Genomic DNA, 25,775 nt, shown 5'->3' with positions numbered 1-25,775 from the left:
AGAAAAGGTATCTTCCTGGACTACCTCTAGGCTTCTAGTAAAATGACTTTTTTTCTAATCCATGTATTACTAATATATCTCCTCAACTTAGCAGACCTTTACTATGTTCAAAACCAGTTTTCCTCAGATAACCACACTTCCCCTTTCCACCACTAAAGACACTAGAAACATTGTTAGAGAAAAATGGTATTTTAAAATCTTATATCTTTTTGAACTCCTCACTTCGTACAATAGTGGCCCTTTGATGCTTCTCCTGTTCCAAGAAGATGGCTGAAGCAAATTGTTTTGGTGGCTATACCCCACCTAGAGTAGAGGTATAGTTTATAGTATAGAATTTGGGTTGGTCCTTTCCAACCCAAACCATTCTGTGGTTCTGAAATTGGGACGAGTTATGAGTAATAGGCTTTAAGGCTGGAAAATACGTAGAATTCAGGAGAATGGTGCAAACACAAATCAGTAATTAATCGTTTATGTCAGTATGTGATAAAATAGGAAATGTCATAACGGTACTTCAAATAATTTTCCACGTGTCCAACTTTGTTACATGCACGCATCTGACAGAGTGTGCTCAAACCTTGGTCACTGTCCCCTGTGAAACCTATAGAGGCAAGAGTCCAGCATTGCTCCTGATGGGTCACAGTGACAATAACCTCTTTGCATAGAGAGGCTGGGTTCTTCCTCCCTTCCTCTAACAACAGGGTTTCTCTGATGCATTCTGATAATTTTCCTCAATATTATAGGAACCTTAAAACTAGCACTGGAAATATTCTTGCTAAGTAAAACACCCTACCTTAAAATAAATTTTGAAATACACCTTTTAAAAGTCAGTAATTTTAATAATTTAAGCTGTTTCTAGTGAGGGGGAAAAAAGTGTTCTGTAAACATTAGAGAAAACTTCAGCAGGATTTTATGAGAAAAAAATATTCTGACAGCCAAGTAGGAACTACAAGGAACCTACTGCGCTGATCAACAAAATATTCTTAAAATCTGTAATTTACAACCACCTTCAGCTCTGTTCATTCAAAGCTGCAAGCCCCAAAGCCAAATGACCTGAAACAAAGCTGCAGAAACAAAAGTTCCCCTTGGGAAATATGGATAATCTATGTAGTAAAGCTGTACTTCCGTTGCAGAAGGCAATACCATCCCATTTGATTAAAGAATTCAGTCTCCAAGTCAATCCCTCCAAACCTGATAGTTTAAATTGTATTGCATTTCTACAAATGGAATGCAAACAAAATGCTCTCAACCCCAAACCATGTCAGTAAGCTGCATACATACAAACTTTTCTCAGATATACTAAACTACAGTGGGAATGACTGAAATCACTATCACAGAAATTAGTGAACATGAATACCTTTCTCACTACAACTGAAGAATAAACTGCCTGGCACTTCCTTGGATAAGTACAATTGGTTATGCACAGATTAGATCACCTACAGAGCTCTCTTGGACACATGACAACCTCAGAAAAAGAGGACATCTAAGGACAAGAAGCATAGGTTGTGCTGACAGTGTTTTAGGAATTAAAAGCCACATTCTTAGTATTCTACTTCAAGACAAAACTCATAAACCGCGTCAGAACTGAAAGTCTGAAGAGTGTAGAACCAGAAACGAAGAATCCATAACCTGAACTTTTCAAGAAAAAAACTTTAATTTTTAATTAATATACACCTGAGAAAAATATTATTTGAACAACATCCCTAGTGATACTGCTGCAGTGCTTGTGAGTTCGACATAGATTTATATCACATGTGCAAAAGAACGCATATGTGAAAAACTTTTAAGCTTAGTCTTGAGAAAATGCAGCTTTGTCTAAATCATGCATAAAACATAAGTACTGCCCAAAATAAAACAAGAATCACATTGGTCCACACAGCAGTTTTAGTTTTAGCTTTATGAATATGTCTGCAAACAGAAATACCCAGTGTTTTAAATAATCTGATTACAAAACTCGGAGTTAAATATTTTTAATGTTAAGTGCAGCCACTTGTTCTCTTTTTCACCACTATTACTCTAAAAGCTGTGCAAACCAGCAATCCTTCTACACACAGAGAAAATAAATAATTCTCTGCGCACTAAAAATTACTCACTTGTTCATCATTTAAAAAAACATATCCATTCATTTAATAATTAATTATTTTGATTCAAAGTGTTCCATGACAAGCTAATGTATTATTCATTCACCTTTGCTGCTAAGCAGTACTGCACCAAAATATTTAAATCTGTTTTGTGTAGATCAGATGGTGAAGAAACAGATGGTCTGTAGTAGTTTATCTGAAAAATGTTTATACTTTTTGTAAACTCATTTTAGCAAAGCTATTGCTAACTGACCCGTTTACCTTGAAGACACTTCTTTATCACAAGAACATACAACCCACAAAATGATGACTAAAAGTATATTATCTATCGTACCATCATGATATTTCACATTATATAAATGTAAAATATATATTTTATGTAAGTCTAAATAAAATCAGTATGCCAAACTTGAACTTTGTTACTGAACATAAAGACATGCATTAAACTGTAGAGATTAAAAATGTGTACAACTACAAAAGAGCAGCAAGTTTTAAATGTGCATGTACTATCAAAACAAAATAGAATCTAAACAGTCCACATAAAGACCCACTTCAACCCGTGCAAGCCTGCAGTGTTTATACAGCTATCTCATAAACATCAACTATATCCATGCAACAAATAAGTTTTAACTTAAGTTCTTCTTAAAGTTCATAAACCTTTTTAAGGCTCTCAAGATCTTCCGAAGAGTATTGATGATTCTGGTTTTCTGCAAGCAAGTCAAACAGTTGCTGAACCTGTTCTTTTTCATTTTTGCTAAGAAGGCCCAGCACCACCTGAGAAAAGACATTATTTTATAATTAGCACAAGCAATTACTGTATTGTTTCCTACTGAAATATGAAAATTTCCTCTAAGTTTCTGTTCAACTTAAGTACTCATTCAACCTAGGTTCTTACCTTAAATCTTTCTGCTTTGCTCAAGTAGAAAAGATGCTGATATACAAGACTGGGATCTTTTCCAAGTACGTAATATTCCAATGACTGGATAAAAATCAAAAAGGTCTCTACTTCAAGTTTGTTACTTAACAGCACTGGAAGTTTTTTGGGATCAGTAATTGTTAAAAGATCTGCACAAGCAACTTTATCCTTATTGGCATTCACTACATTTATAATCTGACCAAAGTCGTAAGCATTAGATGGTTCGGAAATTGTCAGTTTTTCAGAGGTCTTCAACGGCGTGCTCTTTTGAACCGCTTCTTTAGAAGTATCATCATCAGTCACAACATCTTCTGATGTAGCAAACTGCCTCTCTTCCTGTTCATCAGATTCAGTCACCTTCACAGAAGAAATAGCATCAACTCATTAATTTCATAAGCTGCATGCATATATTCAATAATAATGTCACTTCATTATAGTTAACGTTTTATTCTTCATAAAAGGAAGGCTCCTACTTTTCTCTATATCCTACTTCCCCTCCCAGAACGGTACCTTTCTAAATTAGCTTTACAGGCTTCTAGTCAAAAGTGTGTATTTTATATTTCCTTTCACTGCAGAAAGACATCTGAAGCACCCCAGGAGATTGCTAAGGAGGACTGTATGCATGTAACTAAACGTGAAGTTGCAGAACACAGGCAGAACTGAAGTTTAGCCCCCAGATAGCAGTGTTTCATTTTATTGCCATGACTTCAGAATAGTACAGGCATACAGCAGTGGCATCAGGCTGCTGTTCAGACTTGTGGAAGCAGAAAGCTCATCATGGTGTAAACTGCATGAATATCCACTTATTGTCTTCAGAGCTTGCAGCCTGTACTGAATTTCATGAAGCGGTTGCAATAAAATTAGCCTTGGGATCAACTACATTTGCTAAAATCCATTTCAAACCATCAGGAGTCATGGGATTAGTACGAACTGACCAAAACAAATCACTGAAGGGGATCTCTCCAGCTGATGCCAAGCTTTTGGAAAAGTCTCAAGATATTGCCTTGTACAGTATCAGTGCTGTGCTGGGAGCCAGCTTAGTCATTTCCGCAGAGCACTGCACTGGGCTTATAGAGCTTTTGCTCTGTTTGTCAATAATCATTACTATCCACAGAGATATCTGTCTTATATACAATTATAGCTTGATTAAAATGCAATAATGATGATAAATCAATTTCTAATTAAATTTTCCTTAGTTATCTTTGCAGTCTGTTTTCACGGAATTCCCATGTATTACAGTAGATAAGACAGGGAATGCTCTTGAAGGGGACAGCTATAATTACGATAGCAAATATAAATGCTTCCTGCCCCACCCCTGGAAAAATTACCACTGCCAGTAATGCAGTTAGCTGGTCTCTGAACAATGCCTTCACTTCTCAGACCTCCTCTGAACACTCTCCAAGTCCCTTTGTTTGTCACAACTCACAGCTTAACTAACACTATTCCCAGCTTACACCAGTTATGTGAAGTCCCATGAACTTGTGACAATGTGAAGTGTATCAATAAAACAAGTTGTTTCTATATTAAAAATTCTGTTACACCACCATTTTGAAATTACACAATCAAATTACAGTCTCAGTTTCATACTGTATAGACTAGAACTTGCATCTTTTAAACAGAAAAGGGAAAAAAACCACATTTGTAAAGGACTAGCAAAGTTACAATCCAAAAACATCAGATGACTGAGAAAATCCCTTCATTGCCTAATCCAACACACAACTCCACAAAGCTAATATTTTGATCCTGAATGTAACATTACATCATGCATTTCTTTTGTAAGATTCCACACATGTTTCACCCATACCATTGTTCTTTAAGGCAGGATTTTATTCTTTGGACCAGTAATTTTACTACTAAGGCAAGAACAGCCAGCACGTCTGCTAACAATGAACCTCTGCCAGAGGTTTCCTGAGTAGCACAGACTTTAAAAGAAAAATGGCTATTTGTCAGCCACATTCTGTAAAATAGGTATTTCAAAGTAAGCAGTTTTTGTTTACAAGGAGCATATGCTCAGGCTTAATGCCATCTAAATGTACTTTTTTTCATTTCTGCTGTGGTTATGAATGTACCTCAAAGCATGCCAAGCTTTACTAAAGAACACAGTGGATGCCAAACACATCTTGTGTAAGAATCTTCCAATTTGCCCTCAGAATAACATTAAATATATGGAACCCCACCCCCAAAAAATATATAGCTAAGGACTGCAAAACAAAACCTTGAACAGTTTTTTTTCAAATGTGTGGCTTCTGTACTGCTTGCTTTTAAAAATGAACTGATATACCTCTTGTATGGTTATTTTCTTCCTTTGCTTTTGTAGACTGCCAGTTACAGCGCTGCTGCCAAGGTTAAGCAGTTGGGTTACCTGCTCTAGTTCATTTTTTGCCTCAAGAACATTTGGATCTATTAGAAGGACTTTGTTGAGATCATCAACACTGGCTTGATAGTTCTGTAAGTAAAAGGGAAAATATTTTTTTCAATAAACACACCACTAGAAATATAAATTGTAATTACCATACTGTCCTTTCCAATTAAGAGAAATAGAAGTGCTAGAATCTTGACATTAAGGAGACAAAAATCACCTAAATACAGTGCAACTTCATTAAAGGAAGAAAAAAGTGAAACCACAGATGAACTTGAATATTGTGTGACAAAAGACTTCCTTATTAAGTATGTACTATGAAATAATTTATGCTCTGAAAACCCTTTCCTTGTATCAGTGAATGGCTTACTGAAGATTGCTGCTTTTAAACATAATTGCTTAACGCTGGAACACCTCCTGAAGATTAATATAATGCTAGACCATCAACAGTTTGCATATTTGCTTTGCCAATAAAAGAGAGTCAAGTTGAGACAGAAATATGCCTAATCTTCCTGGGCATCACTTCAGTAGATAATCTCTTACAGGTTGACATGGGAAATTTCTGCTAACACTTGAGAAGACTGAGATTACTTTACAAATTCTGGGATAACCAAGATAAGGACAAATAAAGAGACAGAATGACATTAGGACATAATTCCTCAAGGATCAGTCTTGCGATTTATTTAATGTTTTAACTTCTAATTTTGGCATTAAATATGAATTTTCATATTAAGTTTTCTGGACAGATAAAGTTAATAGCAGCATCAGTTCTGAGGAAGACTGAAACACCACATGAAAAAAAAAAAAAATCAAGATACCTTGAAGGCTGGAGTATCAAAAATAAGGATGACATGTAACTGCAGATAGTGAAAGACTATGCAGAAACACAATTTCTTCAAGTGAGAGACCCAGTATTTCTTCTGTTCCCAAGCAGTATCACAAAGTTATCATACGTCATTCATATTACTACAGAAAAAAAATAGTCCTCTGATGTACCAGTTGAGGTATTTCCTCTGCAGCTTAACTGTAATTAAAGCACCAGTCTACAAGACACTATCTTTTCTATCCAGAATATTTTGTTGAATACAGTTAATTGGTATTGAAGGTGCAGAGACACTGCAGTAAGTCTGTAAATTAACCAAAGTTTGCTGTATTACGAACAAAGAGTTAAGAAAACCAGAATTTCTCAGCCTCTGCAAATGAATGCATGAAGGAGACGGATTGCTTTCATCAAAAACCAGCTACCATTTAAGCTAAAGCATTGGAACTACGAACGCAAAGATTCACAACTACAGAGAAATGAGGTTCCAGAACAAGGGTCAGAAAATAACCAGTCCTGGGTTTCAAACTGCAGCCTGCCGGATTTCGTGACAAACTCATTTGATACGGTTGTACCCAAAGCAAGGAATTGACTATCAGCTGTAGGAGATACAGGCCAGTCCCACGTCCCATGTTATAGGCCTAATTCACCAGTTGAGCATGATTTCCATTCTGATCTTCCTTTACATCTCAGTGAATCTATAAAAATAATTTACTACATTAAATTCCACTGCAGCTTTTTGCCAAATAAATACCCAGATATTTACAAACAAATAACACTTTCCAGCTTAGCTACATCTTTAGTTACATCTTTGCCCAAACAGATGCATCTAGTCAGTAATATCTTTTGTTACACAGTCATTTGTCAACCCCAGATCACTTTTGTTGCTTCCTCTGGTATTACCACTAACTCACAACCCTAGAACTTGAAATAATGAAGGTATTAAATCCAACCAAAATGTGTGTTTTTTAAATATTCTACAAAAAACCTGCTAAACTGTTTCTCCAATTCTTGACATTCTTCACTAGTGTGTAATTCTTTTTTTTTTGACCAGTAGATTCACTATTTGTTTTTGCTTCTATTTATACTATTTATTTATTTTTGTTATTAACTCCAACAACATACAGTTACAGATGATTAATACCTGGGAGCTTGGTACAGCTACAAAAAATGATTTTACACAAAATGAAGACTTTTCATCTTCTCTGAAAATTAATCAAAGGAAACCTTCAAAATTTTGTAGCTACTGTAACAGAGGAACACATTTATCATCAAAAGATTCTCATGGTTACTAAGACCTAAATTTGGTGTTGTAACACAGGATGTGAATAGTCAGGTATCCTGATAAGCACAAACAAACTGTTCTCAAGTGATTTGTAGGCTGAGAGACAATGAATTTTTGTTAAGGCATCAAACATAAGGGAGCTTTGATGTAAGTATTCGTTTGAAGAACGCTTTTAGAACTTGGTGGATATTTGGAGTGATCACCTCCAGTTACAAAGAACACAGGAGAAAGCAGTTAAGATCTTTGTTTAAAGACACTTGTAAAATTTAATACAAAGTAGATGATGAAAGCTGACATCATGAGAGAACAGAAATGAGAAGCTGATCGTTCAATACAAGAGTTGACAGGTAGAGTAAGGATTACTATGAAGCAATTATGAAGTATAGAAAAGCAGTTAACTCACCCAGTGAAGAAGGGGGAACCAACAGAGTGATGGACAAAACGACGGTTCAAGTGATGTGACATTTGCAGTCACACTCAGGATGGATACGAGCAATATAAGACCGTGTTTTATCAAGGTCAGATAAAATGATACTCAAGAAACTGTGACATAAGACAGGGATGGTACAGACAACTTCAATGTGCAGATGGAAAAGAAAAGGTTCAGTCCCCATACTGCCCACAGAGTGAGAAAGGAACTCTCTGACAAAGGTTTGTAATGTGTTTAGAGGAGGAAGAGGGAAGAAAATGAAGATAATTAAAGGCCTGGTACAATACTGACAAGCAGTTATACATGCGCAGATGCCAAAAGACAGCTTGAGATTTTAGTTTGGACAGATGAAGACAGACTTGAAAAGAATCTGTGTGTCGTTACCAAAGATATAGTGAACACCCTGACAGAAAAAAAAAAAAAAAAAAAGATTGTGACACCCAGAAGTATATTAGAACATTAGAACAGAGTCGAAACTTGCTTAGCTAATCTCCAGTCAAAGCTCATTTGTTCCAATATTCTTGTCTTTTCTCAAGTTACTGCAAGTCAACATGAAGATTTTTATGTTCCAAAAATATGTATATTTTATGTATGCCTAATGCTTTGCAAAGTAATAAATCATCTGCACTGCATGCTTTGTGTTCACTGACTGCAACTACCTGATTGCCTTTGAAGAGGATAAGCAAGTTTAGAAGTGCTTAAGAATACCTGTCATGTTCTTTTTCCTCACCTGTAATCCTTTGTACGCTAGTGCTCTTCTATAAAAAGCTTTAATATTAGAATCTTCTATTTGAAGAACATGATCACAATCTTGCTTAGCCTCTTCATATTTATACAGTTTCAAGTAACAGAGAGCTCTAACACAGAAAAACAGAATACACTGCAATATAAGTAAATTCTAGCGTACTGTAGTGCCAACAGTATCTGACTCATAAACGTTAATTACAATTATTTCACAAAATCTTAATGTGTCATTTTTTTTTTTTTTTAGAGTACATCAAAATCACTAAGTATTAATGACATCACTGGATGGATTTAGAGAATTCCTGTAATAAAAAGTCAAAATTCAACTATGAATAATGCTTGAAGTTAAGCAGGTACGTACACATTTTAAAAGCGGAATCTATCTTAGGTTAATATGATAGTATACTAATGGATACAATATGGATCCTATACAGCCATTCTGGGTAAAAAAGTGCTCTAGATTAAATAACCACTACTACCTTCTGTACCTAGTTATTACTTGGAAGTCTCCTATTCAACTATTGGCCTAATCAAATCCTTCTTAGCTCGTGGAAGCTGATAGGATTACAGTATAAAGAATTATGTTGCAGAATTAGGTCAACCTTTAAAATAATGCTGCTTTGTGACCAGGTTCGTACTTTTATTTTTGCACTATGTCCATTCTCTGAACTATTATTCTTCATGGTTGAGATACTGCTACTGCACATTAGTTTTTAATTAAAATCATACCAGTATTCTCAAAAACAACCTGCAAAACACTATGTTAATTATAACTTTTACTGTAGCTTATTTTACATATACCTTAAAATCTTTATATAACTATCAGTGACATTAATACTTGCTCCCCTTGGGAAGTAATGCTGTTTAACCAAAAATCATTTTTTTTTACTTAGAAACACTCATCAAGCAGAAAAAAAAAAAATCCTTTCTTTACAACAGCGATTGAAGTGATGAGAAATCTCTATTTGCAGTAAGAAAATTTAAGTACTGTTATCCCACAAAGGGGGGTTAAATTTTAAATCTTTACCTGTTAGTGTAGATTGTACATTCTTTGTCATTTAACTTCATGCATTCGCTGTATTTATTTACAGCTTCTTCGTATTTACCGTTCTTTACGAAATCATTCCCTTCGTTTTTTAATGTCTTGAACTCTTCCTCAGCTTTCTCACCTATGTAACAAAAGGATCACAGTGTTACCTAAGAAGGTCAGTGCATTAAGGGTAACTGAGCAGTCCACCCAGACTTAAGAATAAATGCCTGGCACCTGGAGGGTCTTTATCAGTTTGCACATTGCAATTTGTGTTCCCGATCTCCCTGCTGCTCTAAGAAAGGCATGAACTAACATACACACATTTGGCACAACATATACCTTCCAATGCACCAGGTTAACAGTTTTGCTGAAAATAACGTGAATGCAAATGGACAGCTCTACACTTTTACCTCTTCCTGTCAACCTGTTCTGTGCAGTACAGAGGGATTATGCATCTCCACTGACATACTGACTTTATTTACAGTGGTGGAGATTTGACAAACAGGATTAAAGGCCTTCTAGATCTTCACCATCACACCAAAAACCGTAATCTCACCTAATATTCTTTCTGCAAGCAACTGATCCATCATAATTTTGATGTTAAACTGACAATGACAAACAAATCATCACATCAGTTGGGGTTAGTGATACATCAATAATAGTCTGTTAATGATTTCTATAAAAAAGATGCTTTCAGAGTAACCTGAAAACACACACACATATATATATATTTTATGTTGTGTTGCTCTTCAATAATTTTCTTTCCTTCTAAACTCCACATCCTTTGTTACATGCGCTTCTGGGTTAGTCTGCATTTTTTCATTATGTTTGTAGTGGAAAACCAATCCCGACTGCAGTTTCATGTCTAAGTGTGAGCAAACAAAAATTAGTAACATAGTTCCAAGTAAATAACATTTGAAAAATCTGTTTTCTGTACGTTGCTAAAAGAACATGAGTCCCCTGCCAAGCTTCAGGTTTTAAACACTGCATATAAAGAAGACCATTTTAACCAATAATCAGGCTCAGTGAGCTCTTAAAAAAATATGGCAGTCTCCGATGCCAGAAAACTACATGCGGACTTGGGGAAAAACATAAATAACAATTTGAAAGCAAAGCAGATTTAAGCAGGAAACATAACTAAATTATAGCTCAGGTTGTTAGGACACAAAAAACAACACAATCGTTGCAAAAAAAAAAAAGTCAGCCACGCATAATGTTTAAATAATTACTGAATGTTATTGCTGGCACGCTTCCAGTGCCAGCTATTACTGGGGGGTCTCGCCGATTTAATACAAGTCCTAGAAGGCAACCACGATCTTTGAGTTGGCCTTCAGTGAAGAAAATGGTTACACAGCTTTCATTTCGTATTTCTAAAAACAAAACCCACTCTATTTGAAATAAATTTATGTAAGTTTTTTGTATCAAAATCCTGTGGACCACACTCCATGAAGATATTGATGGCTGATTTCACTGTGTTTCAGAACAGGTTAACGTGATCACTAGTGTTCTGAGCAACTGCTTATCTTCACGCTTTTCACTATGATGATCTTCAAATTCTCTCTCTTCACAGTGTTACGCAAGGTTATATAGATGTAAATTTAATCCTTACTAGTTAAAAGGTTTAGATTAAATAGGTTGGTTATACAATGAAATAAATTAAAAACAACAAATTTTATCCCTTAATAACAGGGAAAGCCTGGAGTACAATCACTACAACAAAAACAATTTTCAACCTAAGAATTTATGTTTAATAGCAACCCATTTGTGCAAAACATCAGTTTTCTACTGTATTTCAAAAATAAATGCTAAATCCAATTACTGCCCAATCCTGAAGAGTGATAAATCAGTAATGATATGCGCTAACAACAACTGTAATGGAAATACTTAAGTCACTGGAAATTTTAAAAAGTAACATTGTTATGAATTTAATTGAACTTAAATTATACATTGATATTCTTCACGTTCTGTAAGTGAAAAACAACTTTCTGTAGTAAGCTGTTTACCATACTTCAGTTTGCACTGTTATTTAGATCATACATACATAATGCTATTCTAAGTTTCTAGAACAATGCTTTATTCTTGAGAAGAACATCCAATTCTCAAAAATGCATGCATCTGTAAGTTGTCTGTTGTTCTACATCAGGTACAAATAAATTTAAAGATGATCTTTAAGATAGTATTGAAGTCTTTAAACTTGTAGGGCCCGAGAACGCAAAATATTTGTGGGCATGCATTATTTCAGTAATGGATTATTAACAGACAACCACATTACGTATTTGGCAAACAATGCAGCTATGCATTGCAGTCTCCCCTCTCTTAATCAAGGGGAGATTATCTTCAGTGCTAATTTTCCTTATATTGAAATAAACTTAAAAGGGAACCAATTAACAGTCAAGTAAGAATCAAAAATGATACAGCTGAAGACTTTGCAAGAAGAATCTTTAACATCAATAAAATAGAATCAGAAGGGTTCCTTTGCTTGAATTGCTGGAGTAGAAAAAATAAAAACTCCAACAAAGGGGAAAAATCAGGAGGAACAAAGTCTCCTAAAGGAATAAAGCACTTGGTGCTTATGTGTAAAGTCTTAAACTAACGGTTTTGAAAGGTGACTACTGAATAGTCACTGTCAAAGTTGAAATCTGTACTTAAAAACATCAAAAGTGTTATTCTGTAGCCTGTTCACTCTACCTGAAAAACTGAACAATACTTCCATGAACAATTAAACGATGGCTACAGATTATGCAGCGGATTATGTTACTGAGGATGGGTTTCTGGTGTTGGTCTGGGGTTGTTTGATTGTTTGTTTGTTTTGGAGGGGTGAGCTGGGGGGGGAAGGGGGGGCGGAACTACATTATAACTGTAGCATGAGGTCAGAGAAACCACTGATACTTGTGGTAGGACTCAACACACTGCTGGTGAGTATTTCTGCTCTATTTTATGTAGCTTTAGAAATGACTTGCTACATACTAAATCATCTGGACTAAAAAAATTATCATTACTGTGGTTCCTTAAAGCACATTAACCCTAATCGTACCAAAAGACCACCATCTTATTTGCCTTTTCAAAAAGGTCTCTGATAAATATTTTCTAAAGATGTTCCTTTGACATTATTAAATTGTATTCAATTTTTCAATTAACATTATTTTCTTGTATGTACATATACTTGCATTAGCTATACGTACGATTCATCTGCAACTGTTCTTCTCTGTTGGTATCTGTAGTATTACTTGGCTTAACCTCTGAAGTAAAACTTCCTCCATCCCACCTGTGTCGCTGAGCAGCGACTGGGACAACTGGAATCGGTGGCAGTTTCTCCCTCCAACTAGAGCCATCCTGGTCAATTAAAGTCTTTGTTATTCTGAAAAAGAAAACTCCTATCAGCATGACTTTTCATATATTTATTTAATGCTTTAATAAACTACAGCCAAATTAAATAATGCAATGTTCCAATTTTCCCCAAGACAACCGAACAGTTATCCTTAAGACTAATGAAAAAAAGTCACAGCAGTCAACACCATTGAATTAATTTATTTGATTCATACTTTTTTTCCATTTAAAATTAAAATACTTATGCTAGTATGTAGGAGACAAGAAACTGACATCAGCTACATCTATAAATATTTAAGCAAATGACTTATTTTGCAACTAAGCTCTAACTGCTGCCTGAAACACGCAGTAAAGAAACAGAGGAAAGACATTTAATTTTGCTTAGTTTTCTTAGGTGTTCATTGGTGTTATTTGAAGCATAAGTAAAATACAATACACTCAGATATACAAGCGGTACCTAAATTTGCCAGTGTCAAGCAAAACCTCTTACATAACAATTTTGTAGATAACCAGTGTAGGTCATAAAGTATATATTAAATTACATTTTATACAACAGTCAAATTTTTCAAATGATCATTCCTCATCCCCATTTAAAAAGGCAAAGAAAAATATATGTGATCTTTTCAGTCTCTCTTTAACCAATGCATTTATTTCGACATGTGAGAGGTTCAAGTCAAAATGCACTTAAGTGGGAGTTTCCCATTGCTGTGATATATTTTGGAGCAAGACCTAAATAAACATGAGTAAAGCCATATAAGACAATGTTTCTGTTACATTTTTTGCAGTGTTTTAAAAGACAACAATCAAACAAAAAAAAAAACACACAAATTAATCTATGACGAGAACAACATTGATGTAAGTCTTCTGATATCAAAATAAACAGCTCTTAAGTTCAACCGGTGATAAGTCTAACATATGCTTTAACAAAGAAAAATCCTCAGTTCAGTAGTAAAGCAAGTCACATTGATATTATGGAAGTCATTAAACTGAAATTTGCATAATAGGTGTGTTTCCATTTAACACAAGTTTGAAAACATACTACATGAATACTCTTCAAAAAAAATTGTTACCTTGAACGTGACATGAATGAGATAAAATGAGTATAAATAACCCAAATAAAGCTTACTTCCTTGATTTTATTCTCTTTAAGTATTTGAAAAATGGCTATAAAATAATAACAATAATAAATCCCCAGTGTAAGATTATGGCAATAGAGTCAAAGCAATTGGGACCAAATTCTTTTCCAATTTGGGTCTGAGAGAAGAACCAATACAAGAAGCAACTCTCATATTCTCAACAAAGAAGCAATTCTCATATTATTTCAGACTCACGGAATGGTTAAAGTTGGCAGGGACCTCTGGAGGTCATCTGGTCCAACCCCCTGCTCAGTTAGAGACAACTACAACAGGTTGCCCAGGACCATGTCCAAGTGGACATTTATTGTAAAACAGAAATTACCAGCGTATTTCAATGATGTAGATTAAAAACACTGTTTGTGGAGCAATATAACATGATTTTATGTATTACATAAAATGAAACATACCATTTTGAACTGAAAATAAGTTCTTCATATGCAGAATATCACATTTTGTAGTATTATATATCTGTTCCAACTCTTTCTAAGTGAACAAGACTATTTTTCTATGTATTAGCTGCACATGCCCTTTCAGGGCATTCCTCTATCTGGATGATTAGTAAGCAGTATTTTACAGGACAACAGAGAAGCTTGTCCAAGTTCTGTTTTGCTCTAATTTTTCTAAAACGTTAGGTTTTTAAAGCATCATACAAATGCAATTGTTAAGAAAAATGTGGCATACCATCATAAATTAAATAGCCCTATGATTTACTCTTTTTTTTTTATTATTAGAGAAGAAAATCGTATACTTTATAGTAAAAAGGCAATTATTTCTGTTCTGCTGCTTCGCATAGAAAGTAACAAGAGTTTCAACTGTAAACCAGCATCCCACTTCCTTCCTGTCAGTTCTTCTCATCATAATGGCTTTAAAAAGTTGGACAAAAAGCCTGATCTAATTCACCAAAATCAACAGAAAGATTTTTTTTTTTTTTAACGATTGATTTCTTGTAATAGGGCAGTCTCTTCTTAGAACGGCCTTCTGCAAAAATGCATACCTGTGTACCATGGCTAATTTAACAGAGCACAGGTATCTCACAAAAAAGGTTGCGACAGATACTCATTCCACAACACTATCACTCTAACTTGACCTAACAATCTCCTTGCAGTTTTGGAATTTATCATGAAGACATAGTCGGTACACTACAATACTCATACAGGGCTTTTATTAAAAGTTCTCAAGTTGTCTATTGCAATTTACTAACTGGCATTAAAGGGGTTGAGAGAATTTTGGAATGAAATTTCAATTTAGTAAATGGAAATGCATGAACATACTGCCCCCCATTATAGCTTGTGTATTTCTAACAACGAAAAGCAAATAATAAAACAATCACTCAATAGGAAATTAAAATACAAAGAAAGTCACTGATGTTCACAAAGCTAGTAAAACTACACTAATTAAAAAGTATACTTGAAAGGCATTTTCCTGTGACTTGGCATAGACCATTAAAAGAAACAGTCCTTCCGATTTAACTAAAAGTCACCTCAAAATAACCAATAAAAGACTACTCATTATCATCTAACCATGAGAAACACTCAAATAATTGTTTATATTTGTTCTCAGTTACCCTTTCATAAAAATATGTACTTACGTTCCTTTCTTTGTTATTTTCTTTTGGTTGTAAAATGGTCAGGTAAAGACTTGATCTTAAAAAATTCTACTCATCTTTTACATGAGAATTATCTGAAATATCAAACCCCTTGGATTCTAAGATTTCTGGAAAGCTTGCTTAGCTAGGTAAGGGCAGAAAGACAAGCCTTAACAAGATTCAGTAAACCTGCCTTCAGACAGAAGTAGGAAGATTAGTTTATCTGTCAGCTTCCTACAGCATCACCATCCAATTTCCTCCAGGAACTTAAAACCAAGTAAATCCTCCAGTAAAAGCATGCTGTTATGACCTGACATTCCTAATAAATTCATAGAGCTATTTTGGGGTTGTCCCATTAAGTTAAAAGGCAGTAGAGTAACTACAATTTTTTGGTTAAAATTCATCTTAAGAAGGTGTGTTACTTCGGAAATTAAAATCGATACTTTAGTCAACAATTTAATTTATGAACGATAAATAATTCAAAAGTAAGTCATACTAAAAGTTCAATTATGCAGGAGGTCTAGGCTCTAGAAACTAAGAATTTGCAAGCAAAAATGAATTACCAGCAGAAGAGAAGAGAAGAAGGAAGAAGCAGCTGAAATAAGGTGATGGGTTGCCAGGGAGGAAAGAGTAATGAGCAGTGAAGCTAAAAACATAAGGAAGGCCTAGAGGGGAGAAAAGGAAGAATGTTAAGGGAAAAGAAGGAAATATGCTTATTACTAAGCAAGTTACAAGTCATTGTCAGGCGAAATATGAAAAGAATATCTGCAGATAAAATAAGCAAAGAAAAAAAAAGTACAGTAATTCACTCAGATACCAGCTCAGTAAGTTATTTCAACAAACCAAATGGTCTACTATCAATGCAGACACAGGAGATCAGTAACTATTTGATGTGTAATCAAATGATGTGTAAATCAATTGATGTGTAAAAACGTAAGACTTCTAAGAGGAGAAGTTAAAGCAGAACTTAAAGATATCATGGCCTCTTTAATGAAGCATAGGGAATAATGTAGTCACTCATGGTGTTGCCTTGAAGAGAAAAGTACTAGATTCCATTGTAAAAAAGTTACATGAATGCAGGTTTTTGCTCAACTATTAATGTCTGTTCTACTTTCATAAATACTTTTGTTCAATAAAAGAAAAAAAGGAAAGAAAAGGGAATGGAAATCCTTTCATTTGTGTATGGAAGTACTTTCTATATGTTAATGAGAATAAATTTGTATAAACACTACCATAATTGTGAACTATTGAAATATAGTTACAGAAATTGAGACATCTCTTGGCAGCAAGAGTTAATGTTGGAAGCATCAGAAATCAAGTCAAAAATAAGATTCAATTCTATTTTTTACACCTCTAAGCCTTGCAGTCAATCACTGTATCAAGCTGCTTCTGTGTCTGCATAACTGCAGCATAATGGAGGATTAACACTTAACATAAATCTTCAACTGCTACAGGAAGAGTGCTAATATGCACAGGAACGTTAGAGAGAAGCTACGGACTTAAAATGTTACTTTACATTGCGTCAAATGCAAATTCGGAAAGAAAATAATTTGAAGAACAAGTGCAAAAGAAAGCCTTTTAAATAATACATTTTTGAAATAAAAAATGACCTACTGCTGATGACAATGGTGAAGCAATAGGAAAACAACTAAATGAAATAACCGGTCCACTAGTTAGAACATAGTAGTTGTGATGACCCTGTCTCAGGCATGTAGAACAGAGGGAGGGTAGGCCCCAAACAAAACTGATTTCTATTTTTCTATTTGGACTGATGAGTAGAAAACGTACAAAGTGCACTTACCTATTAACGCTATCATTTGCTGCTTGTATGCTGCTGTCTATTTGCAGAACTGTTTTATAATCAACGTATGCCTGTCGATACCGCTCCATGGACTCGTATGCCATTGCTCGTCGTAGGAGAGGCTTAAGGGAAAATGCCTGAAGCTCCAGAGCTCTGGAGAAAACAGAAGGATATGGTGTTGAAACAGAGTAACGTAAATAACAACAGCAAGAATATTTTATGAGATAGACATCTATATGGAACAATTCTGTGATTTCAGACGGGTCATACAGTAACATAACCCTGGAAAACACACTTGGGTGGTTTATTATTAATGCTATTAATAATAATAATAAATGAGATGCAGTTATGTAATTGTTAGTGTTTTTACTACAGCTTACTCTGCTTACATCCACATCTTCCTTCTGCAGAACTAATGTTTTCCTGGTAATGTAAGTAATATAATGACAGCTGTTAGGAAAAGTTTTTTTCCTTAAGTCATGTCTAGATCATAGAATGGCTCGGATTGGAAGGGATCTTAAATACCGGTGGGTATTTCAAGTATACGGTGCCTACACAATTTTCAATTCTTCTTCCTTACATGGAAGTATGCATGTAAAAAAACTGATTTAATAAAACATGAATGTACCCCTATTTTCCGCTATTAGGTTTGTGCCTGTCTTTTGTCGATTGGTGCCTGTTCAACAGTGAACTCAATCCCCAATACTGTGCAATCAGAACTCAGAACTTGCGAACACCGTGTGCTTTTCCAGCAAAGTGACGAAGCAGCCCACAAAGGCTTTATAGATTAAAGATTACCTTTTATTAATCAATGATTCTTGCTAACGAGACAAAAAGATAAACTGGAATACTGAAATTAGGATGAGTCTAGGCGATTAGATTTCAAAGAATCACGAGGTAATTCAGGTTCAGAGGTCCCCAGCCCAACCTTCTGCTAAAGGTCACCTCTAAGATCAGAAAGTTGCTCACAGCTTTATCCCGTGAGGCCTTGAAAACCTCCAAGAAAATTTCTGCACAGCCTCTCTGGGCAGCCTGTCGCAATACCCCACTGTTCCCATGGGGAAAAGTTGTTTGTTTGTTTTTCCCTCTAACATGCAGTCAGAACCTCTTGGGTTCGTTTTCACCTGTTGCCACTTGTCCACCCACAATGTACTGCCAGAAAGAGCCAGGCTCCATCTTCTGGACAATCTCCTCACAGGTTCTGGCAGACTGCTGCTAGGACCTCTCGAAGCCATTCTTTAAGCTGAACAAACCCAGTTTCCTTAGTTTTTCCAGGGAAGTGTTCCGGAGCCCACAACCTCCTCAGCAACACTTCACTGAACTCACTCCAGTTGATCAGTATCTTTCTTGTACTGGGAAAGCCAAAAACCAACACAGTATCATAGATGTTATCTATCATATGCAGAGTACAGGGGGGTAATCACTTTCCCCCAATCCACTGGCTATGCTCCTCTTTATACGGCCCAAGATGCTGTTGGCCTTTTTTGCTGTAACTTAGTTTTTCTCCATCACTCTTCCATTAACAATAAAGAAACAATGATTTCCAGAACAAACATTTCCATTTCATAAGCATTTCCAGCGCTCCACTTCTCCTTATCTTGCCGAATGCATTTGCAAAATACAACAGCATGACATCACAGCCGTTAAAAAACCTCTACAAAAATGCTTCACATTGTGTAACTCAGACAAAAAATAACACAATTTCCAGGTTCCTAAAACTGAGAAAGAAGAAAAAACCCACAATACACTCAGGGACTGAAGACACTGTTTGAAGAATAGTATCAGTGGGAATGGAAAACTCCCTTTCCATGGCAGGATATAAAGATAAAACTTTAGATACTCTCTACGATTACCTTAAAGGAGGCTATAGTGAGGTGGGACTGGTCTCTCCTCCCAAGCACTAAGCAATAGGACAATAGGAAATAGCCTTAAGTTGTGCCAGGGGAGGTTTAGGTAGGGTATTACGGAAAATATCTTCATTGAAAGGATTGTGAGGCATTGGAACAGGCTGCCCAGGGAAAAGGTTGAGTCACCATCCCTGGAGGTCTTCAAAAAACTTGGAGACCTTAGTGACATGGTTTAATGGTGGACTTGGCAGTGCTAGGTTAAAGGTTGGACCAGATGATCTTAGAGGTCTTTTCCAACCTAAATGATTCTACTCTATGATAATACATCCATGAACCAAGCAACACCAGTATATTAAATAAGAGAAAATAATATTAGCACACAGGAGCCCTGTTTCACTCTCTGTAGAAAGAAATACAGGCACTCCAAATTACAGTCTTGAGACAGACATCCAACAAAGTTTTTTTTGACAAACTTCTAAGCCCTAAGTAGCTAAAACTTAATAAACATTCAATAATTTTATATACTTTCTGTATCACAAATGTAAGCACTAAGCCGTTTTTTACTTTGATGATATCAAGTAACCTCTTCATAGATTATCCCTTCTGTTGTGTTGCCTAGAGTAGATTTAAATGACATTGCCTAATTTCTATGTTTGAAGTTTTGCAGTTCTGCCTCCCAGTTTTTACATTCTTTCTACCTCTGCTGCGCTCACTAAGCATTATGGGTCATCGTGGATCCAGAAAATATGCATGAGATTAAGAATACTATGTAAGTAATAAGAAAACCAAGCTTCCAATCACTAAGAATAAAAAAACCCAAACCTCTGTATTACTGACTTTGGCTGAAGTCTTACATACTAGAAACCTCCTGAATTGAAGAATGTCATGGCACTTAAGTATGCCATCTTGTCTCATCAGCGAGCTATGATCCTGCATCTACTTTAACAAAATGCTGATAGCAAGTCAATTTTTTCAGACGACATTTTCAAAAATCTTTTTCATCAGGCAGAATTTATACAAGTCAAATATTCAGTTAATATAAAGTTACATACATACTTTAGATTTAGGTTTTTTTTTAGTAGTTGGGTTCAACTATATTAATAGAAAAAAAAAAAAAAAGAATTCTGACCATCTTGGGCTCCTCTTTGGCCCTTTAAGCCTCAGTCTTACTAGTGCTATTTAAGAAATTATAGCAAAAGACATCTGGAAATACACCAATAATTTAGTTGACAGCAGTGTTAGGAAGTTACTGAAGGTGTCTGACCTTTCACACCTGTGTCCTTAAAAGCCACCATAGACCGAAGGATTTTAGCTCAGTTCCTTAACAACTGTAATCACTGTTCCTAATTATGCTGAGTTTATATTAAAAAACAAACAAGCAAACAAACATAGAACACACACATTCACCACACAGATGCTTGAAAGTCATTTCCAACACTATGATAAGCAGTTGGTTTAACAAAATTTTTACATATAGGTTACCATAGAGCATTACTGAAGTAAGCCTGCTTTTATAATAAAGATTTTAAGCTTTCTATGCATATTTCTGAATGTGGTATGTCTAACAACTGCCTTCACACAGTAAGAAAGCAAACTAAAACTTACTCTCTCCCTAGGTTTCATGTGATTGTTTTCATAAATGAAAAATAAACATACCTGTCATTCAGGCAGGGCTTCAAAGTGCAATAACAAGATATCACTTAAAGTGTTTAATCATCATCAGGAATGTTGTCGCTCTACATAGGAGGTTGCAATTTACCTGTTACAATCCTGAATGCAGTCACTGCAGTTGCCTTCTTTGAGGTAACACGCTGCTCTGTTCGAGTACAAGATACTTAAATCATCTGGAATTTGTTCTCCTAAAAGAAGTCACAATTAAAATCAAAGACCACTCTAAAACGACACTGTAGAATTAATGTAGCTGCACAGAGCAAGTTGTACTGCAGTGATGCAGTTTGCTGATGCAAAGCTGTAAGGAGCTTTCCTTTATCATGTCAATGAGAATATGGAGTTATTCAAACATAAAGAAATGCAAACATCTCTGTCCCAAGGAAGTTAGAAGATTACTTCACTCATCTTCCTACATTTTGTATTACATGAATTGGCTTCTATTGCCAATGACGAAGTAATACGGCACAGTAACTCCTGCCAAAAATCCAGGGATAGGCTCGGTGACTTCACCTCTAGTTCCCTTAAACCACCTACATAAGGTTTAAGCAGAAGGTATCACACTCACCTAGACCGACGACGTGTTCAATGGCTTCGGAGTATCTGAGCACAGCTTCTCCGAACTGTCCTCCCTTAAACAGCTCGTTTCCTTCCCTTTTCAGTTCCGCTGCAGCCGGCGGGAGCGAGGCGGACCCGTCCCCGTGCGCCCCGGGGGGCTGCTGCTCTGCGGGGCTCCCCCTCGCCCCCTCGCCGTTCGAGTAGCCATCGGCTTCACCTTGCTGCTCCGGCCTCTGCGCGCCTTCCTCGGCCGTGCCCTTGGGGTCGGCGGTGCCGGCGGGGTCCCTGCGCTGCTCCCTGCCCTCGGCCTTGGCGCCGTGCGCCTTCCTCTGCGCGCTGCCCATGGCGGCCGGGCCGGCTGCCTGCCGGCGCCCTGCGGGGAGCCAAGGGGCGGCTGAGGAGCGAAGCCCCGCCCGCCGCGGGGGGGCCGCCCCGCCCGCACCACGCCGCGCCTCACGGAGGGGGGTACCCGGGGAAAGGCGGGGGGGGGGGGGAGTTAAGGAGTTTGGACAAAATGAACAAATACACACTCTAAAGAATTTTAGTTCACGTTAGTAACGAGGGAACCGATTTAAAATGGAAGGGCTGTCAAAAATCAAAAGCTCTTGGATACCCTGAAAGGAATATTTGAAGCGTATTTATGTAACGGGTGACATCTTTCACTGAGAATGAATTCTCAGCTATTTGAGGTATTTCTCCTTCAGAAGCATGGCACAAAAATGACGGTGGCACAAGGAAAAGCAAAATATCTCAGCTCACAGAATCACAGGCGTTGGAAGGAATATCTGGGGATCACTGAGTCCAACTCCCTGCTGAAAGCAGGTTCCCTACAGCAGGTTGAGCAGGAAAGTGTCCAGGGGGTCTTGAACATCTCCAGAGCAGGAGCCTCCACAACCTCTCAGGGCAGCCTGTTCCAGTGCTCTGTCACCCTCACTGTACAGAAGTTCTCACATTTGTGTGGAACCTCCTGTGTTCCAGTTTTTGGCTGGTGCCTCTTGTCTTACCGCTGCACATCACTGAGAAAAGCCTGGCCCCAAAGTTCAGTTCACAACGAATTCATCTATGATGAAGTCAGGTTCCAATGCTTTAACTGCTCTGGAATAGCTATATTTGAAGGCAACTGGAATGGTCCAAATCTCCAGAGATTAATGTTTAATATTTTTTTTTTTGTGCCACACACTGTCAGTAAATCTGTTTTGGATTACATCTTCTTGGTTTGTACCTGGATTTTTCTAAACCAGAATATATAATGAAGAGATTTCTTAAATAATTCTGATCTCTGACTGCTGCAGTGCAGTAGTAAAGAATGAAAAAAGACTTACTGATCAACATTTATGCTGACACGGTAACTGAGGGGTTTTCTTAACTTCAAGAAATTCATTACAAATTAAATTCTAGAGTTAATTTTCAATGCTGTTTATTTTAACATGATCTGATTTGTCATATTGCAAGCTTTCAATAGAGCCTAAAAGCTACAGTGGGTTGGGCCCTGTTGTGCTAGACATTATACCAATTATAAATGAGAGTTCCTTCTTCATAGAATTTACAATTCTAAAAATTAAAAATAGAAAATGAAAAAGCACACTGGAAGGAGGATCATGGAATACAGAATAACTATGGTAATGGGTAACAAGGTGGCCAAATGTCCGGGTACAAGACCCCATCAATACGGCTTGTAACCATAAGGAGAATAGACACAGTGACTTATTCAAGGCCACAGTGTCAAAGAAACTTTCTATTACAGTAAAAGTCTGGTCACAGATTACTACAAATTAAGATTTGGGTAGATGCATATTCATATACGGCATAAAGGCCAAGTGAGAGAGTATACAGAGCTGCTGCCACTAAGTATCAAGAAACAGATAACATCCCAATTATATTAGAGGCTCAGTGGTAGAGGAGAGCATAAAGCAATGCCAAAAATACATCAGCAAGCACAACTGATCACTTGAGTAGGAAAAAGCTCTAATTGTCTCCTACCCAATATGTATTGTTCCTAAACAAATCAGAAACTTCAAAATGCACATCTAAGACCTCACTCACTGTTCCCTGTGAAAAACCATGACATTAACACCTATGTTGAAGAACTATCTGTAGCATCAAATAAATCTTCCGTTATTCCACGTGGAATAATTCAAGAAGAAGTGAAAATAAGAACCCAGTCTATTACATAAAAAAAATTTGTCCAGGTCCTTCTGGATGGCATCCTTAGACCTGCACAGGCTGGAGAGTTGGGCAGAGAGGAACCTCATGAAACTCCACAAAGACAAGCGCAGGGTCCTTCACCTAGAGAGGAATAACCCTTTGGCCATTACAGGCTGCTGGAAAGCAGCTCTGTGGAAAAAGACCTGGGGGTCCTGGTGGACAGTAGGTTGTCCATGATCCAGCCATGTGCCCTTGAGGCCAAGAAGGCCAATGAGATCCTGGGTTGCATTAGGAAGAGCATTACCAGCAGGTCAAGGGAGGTGATCCTGCTCCTCTGCTCAGCCCTGGTGAGGCCATACCTGAAGTCTTGTGTCCAGCTCTGGGCTCTCCAGTACAAGAAGGAAATGGAGCTACTAGAGCAAGTCCAGAGAAGGGGTACTAAGATGATTAGGGGACTGGAGCATCTGTCATATGAAGAGAGACTGAGAGCAGGGAGGGTGTCAAGAAGATGCGGCCAGAATCTTTTCAGTGGTGCCCAGTGACAAGATGAGAGGCAACGGGCACAAACTGAAACACAGAAGTTCTAGCTGATTATGAGAAAACACTTCTGTACTGTGAGGGTGACGGAGCACTGGAACAAGTTGCCCAGAGAGGCCGGGGAGTCTCTCCTTTGGAGACATTCAAAACCTGCCTCAGTGTGATCCTGTGCAACGTGCTCTAGGTGACCTTGCTTGACGGGTGAGGTGGACTAGATGATCTCCAGAGGTAATTAATTTGGTACTATGAAGTAGAAAATAGACTGATAAAAAATAATCACAAATTAATTCTCTGTAAACAACTTTTGTGGCATCAAGTAAATTTAATACCACACAGGAAGTGAAACTAGAAGACTAAGATACTTAGTTTGCTTATTGCTGTTCACAGAGCATATCAAATTTATTCAACAGCTGAATTTACTTTGTTTCCAGATATACTTTAAAACCCACAGTAATCTATGAAGATGCTTGCCTCCTAAATCTTAAAAATACTTATGTATATCACATGAACAGCTTACACTGACGGCAGTTGACAATCTTCTCTACATTCAAAAGCCTAACCTTTCATCAGATGAATGGGAGTCTTCCTGTGGACCTAAAAGGCACTTAGTCATCTGAATGCTCCCAATGGCAAGCAACCCCTACATTACCTATATATAATGTTAGGGACACGATCCATCCTTTCCTCCAGGGTACTAGCTGAGAAGACTTTTAGCTGAGAAGACTTAGTGGAAACCTACTGGTTTTGAAAAATATATTTTGCCTAAACTCTTGTGCAAACAATGCATTACTAAATCACACATTTAGAGACTAATATTCAATATTAAGTGGAACATCTTGACTACTGGAAAACTAACAGACTGATTTTAATTTCAAGACAAAGAACTACGTAAGCCATAGAAAACACAAAAGCCACAGCTGTCTGTGGCCAAATTCCCTTAAAGAACCAACAGAAAGGAGAAAAGGGTGGAAATCAACAAAGGGATGTTATTCTGTGGCAGGCTGGAGTCTAGACATGCAGCTGAACCCAAAAGCAAGCCTCAGAAATTTCTGCTACCCCACTTCCTCCTGAAGTCATGCATTCTGATTAAGCCAGCAGTTTCACCTCAGCAGTCTTGCAGTTAATCACACACTAACACAGGAACAGGAGCTGCACTTCAACTGCTTGTGAGCTACAAACAGTACAAGAATTACAGGTTGTTTACCTCTAATATATACTTTCAGTGCATGCAGATGACCTCATATTAAAAAACAAAACAAAAACAAACTTGAAACTGTTTTCAAAAACAACAACAAAAAATCAAGTGCCACTTGATCAGTTTTAGGCCCTTTGATCCAATTAAGAGAAGAAAAATGCAGAAGAAAAAAATGATGGTAGGAAGGCAGGAGAGTTGTACAAGATAAAGATCTAAGGAACACAAGATGTTCTCTAATCTCAGAATACTCACAGGGTACACATCAAAGGAAAGGTATAAAATTATACAGGACACAGGGAGGAAGGTGACTTTTA

At 36.9% G+C, this 25,775-nt stretch overlaps 1 protein-coding gene across 4 annotated transcripts in view; it reads right to left on the bottom strand.

Annotated features, from left to right (window-relative positions):
• Window positions 1-1,629: 1,629 nt before the first annotated feature.
• The window catches only part of SPAG1 (sperm associated antigen 1), a 43,928-nt gene continuing 19,782 nt past the window's right edge, over window positions 1,630-25,775 (bottom strand). For 3 of the 4 annotated variants that reach the window (XM_040548611.1, XM_040548613.1, XM_040548615.1), the window contains 9 exons: window positions 21,595-21,957; window positions 21,118-21,217; window positions 17,512-17,664; window positions 12,845-13,020; window positions 9,660-9,801; window positions 8,619-8,745; window positions 5,276-5,440; window positions 2,974-3,351; window positions 1,630-2,852 (listed from right to left, as the gene is read on the bottom strand). In XM_040548611.1, the coding sequence (XP_040404545.1) occupies window positions 2,721-2,852; window positions 2,974-3,351; window positions 5,276-5,440; window positions 8,619-8,745; window positions 9,660-9,801; window positions 12,845-13,020; window positions 17,512-17,664; window positions 21,118-21,217; window positions 21,595-21,957 (1,736 nt within the window). In that variant the 3' untranslated portion in view covers window positions 1,630-2,720. The remainder of the gene's footprint in view (window positions 2,853-2,973; window positions 3,352-5,275; window positions 5,441-8,618; window positions 8,746-9,659; window positions 9,802-12,844; window positions 13,021-17,511; window positions 17,665-21,117; window positions 21,218-21,594; window positions 21,958-25,775) is intronic. The other variant, XM_040548612.1, reaches the window with a different exon arrangement.

Source organism: Cygnus olor, chromosome 2 (genome assembly GCF_009769625.2).
Source record: "Cygnus olor isolate bCygOlo1 chromosome 2, bCygOlo1.pri.v2, whole genome shotgun sequence".
In the NCBI taxonomy this organism is placed as follows: Eukaryota; Metazoa; Chordata; class Aves; order Anseriformes; family Anatidae; genus Cygnus; species Cygnus olor.
This window is presented reverse-complemented; position numbering and strand designations above follow the sequence as displayed.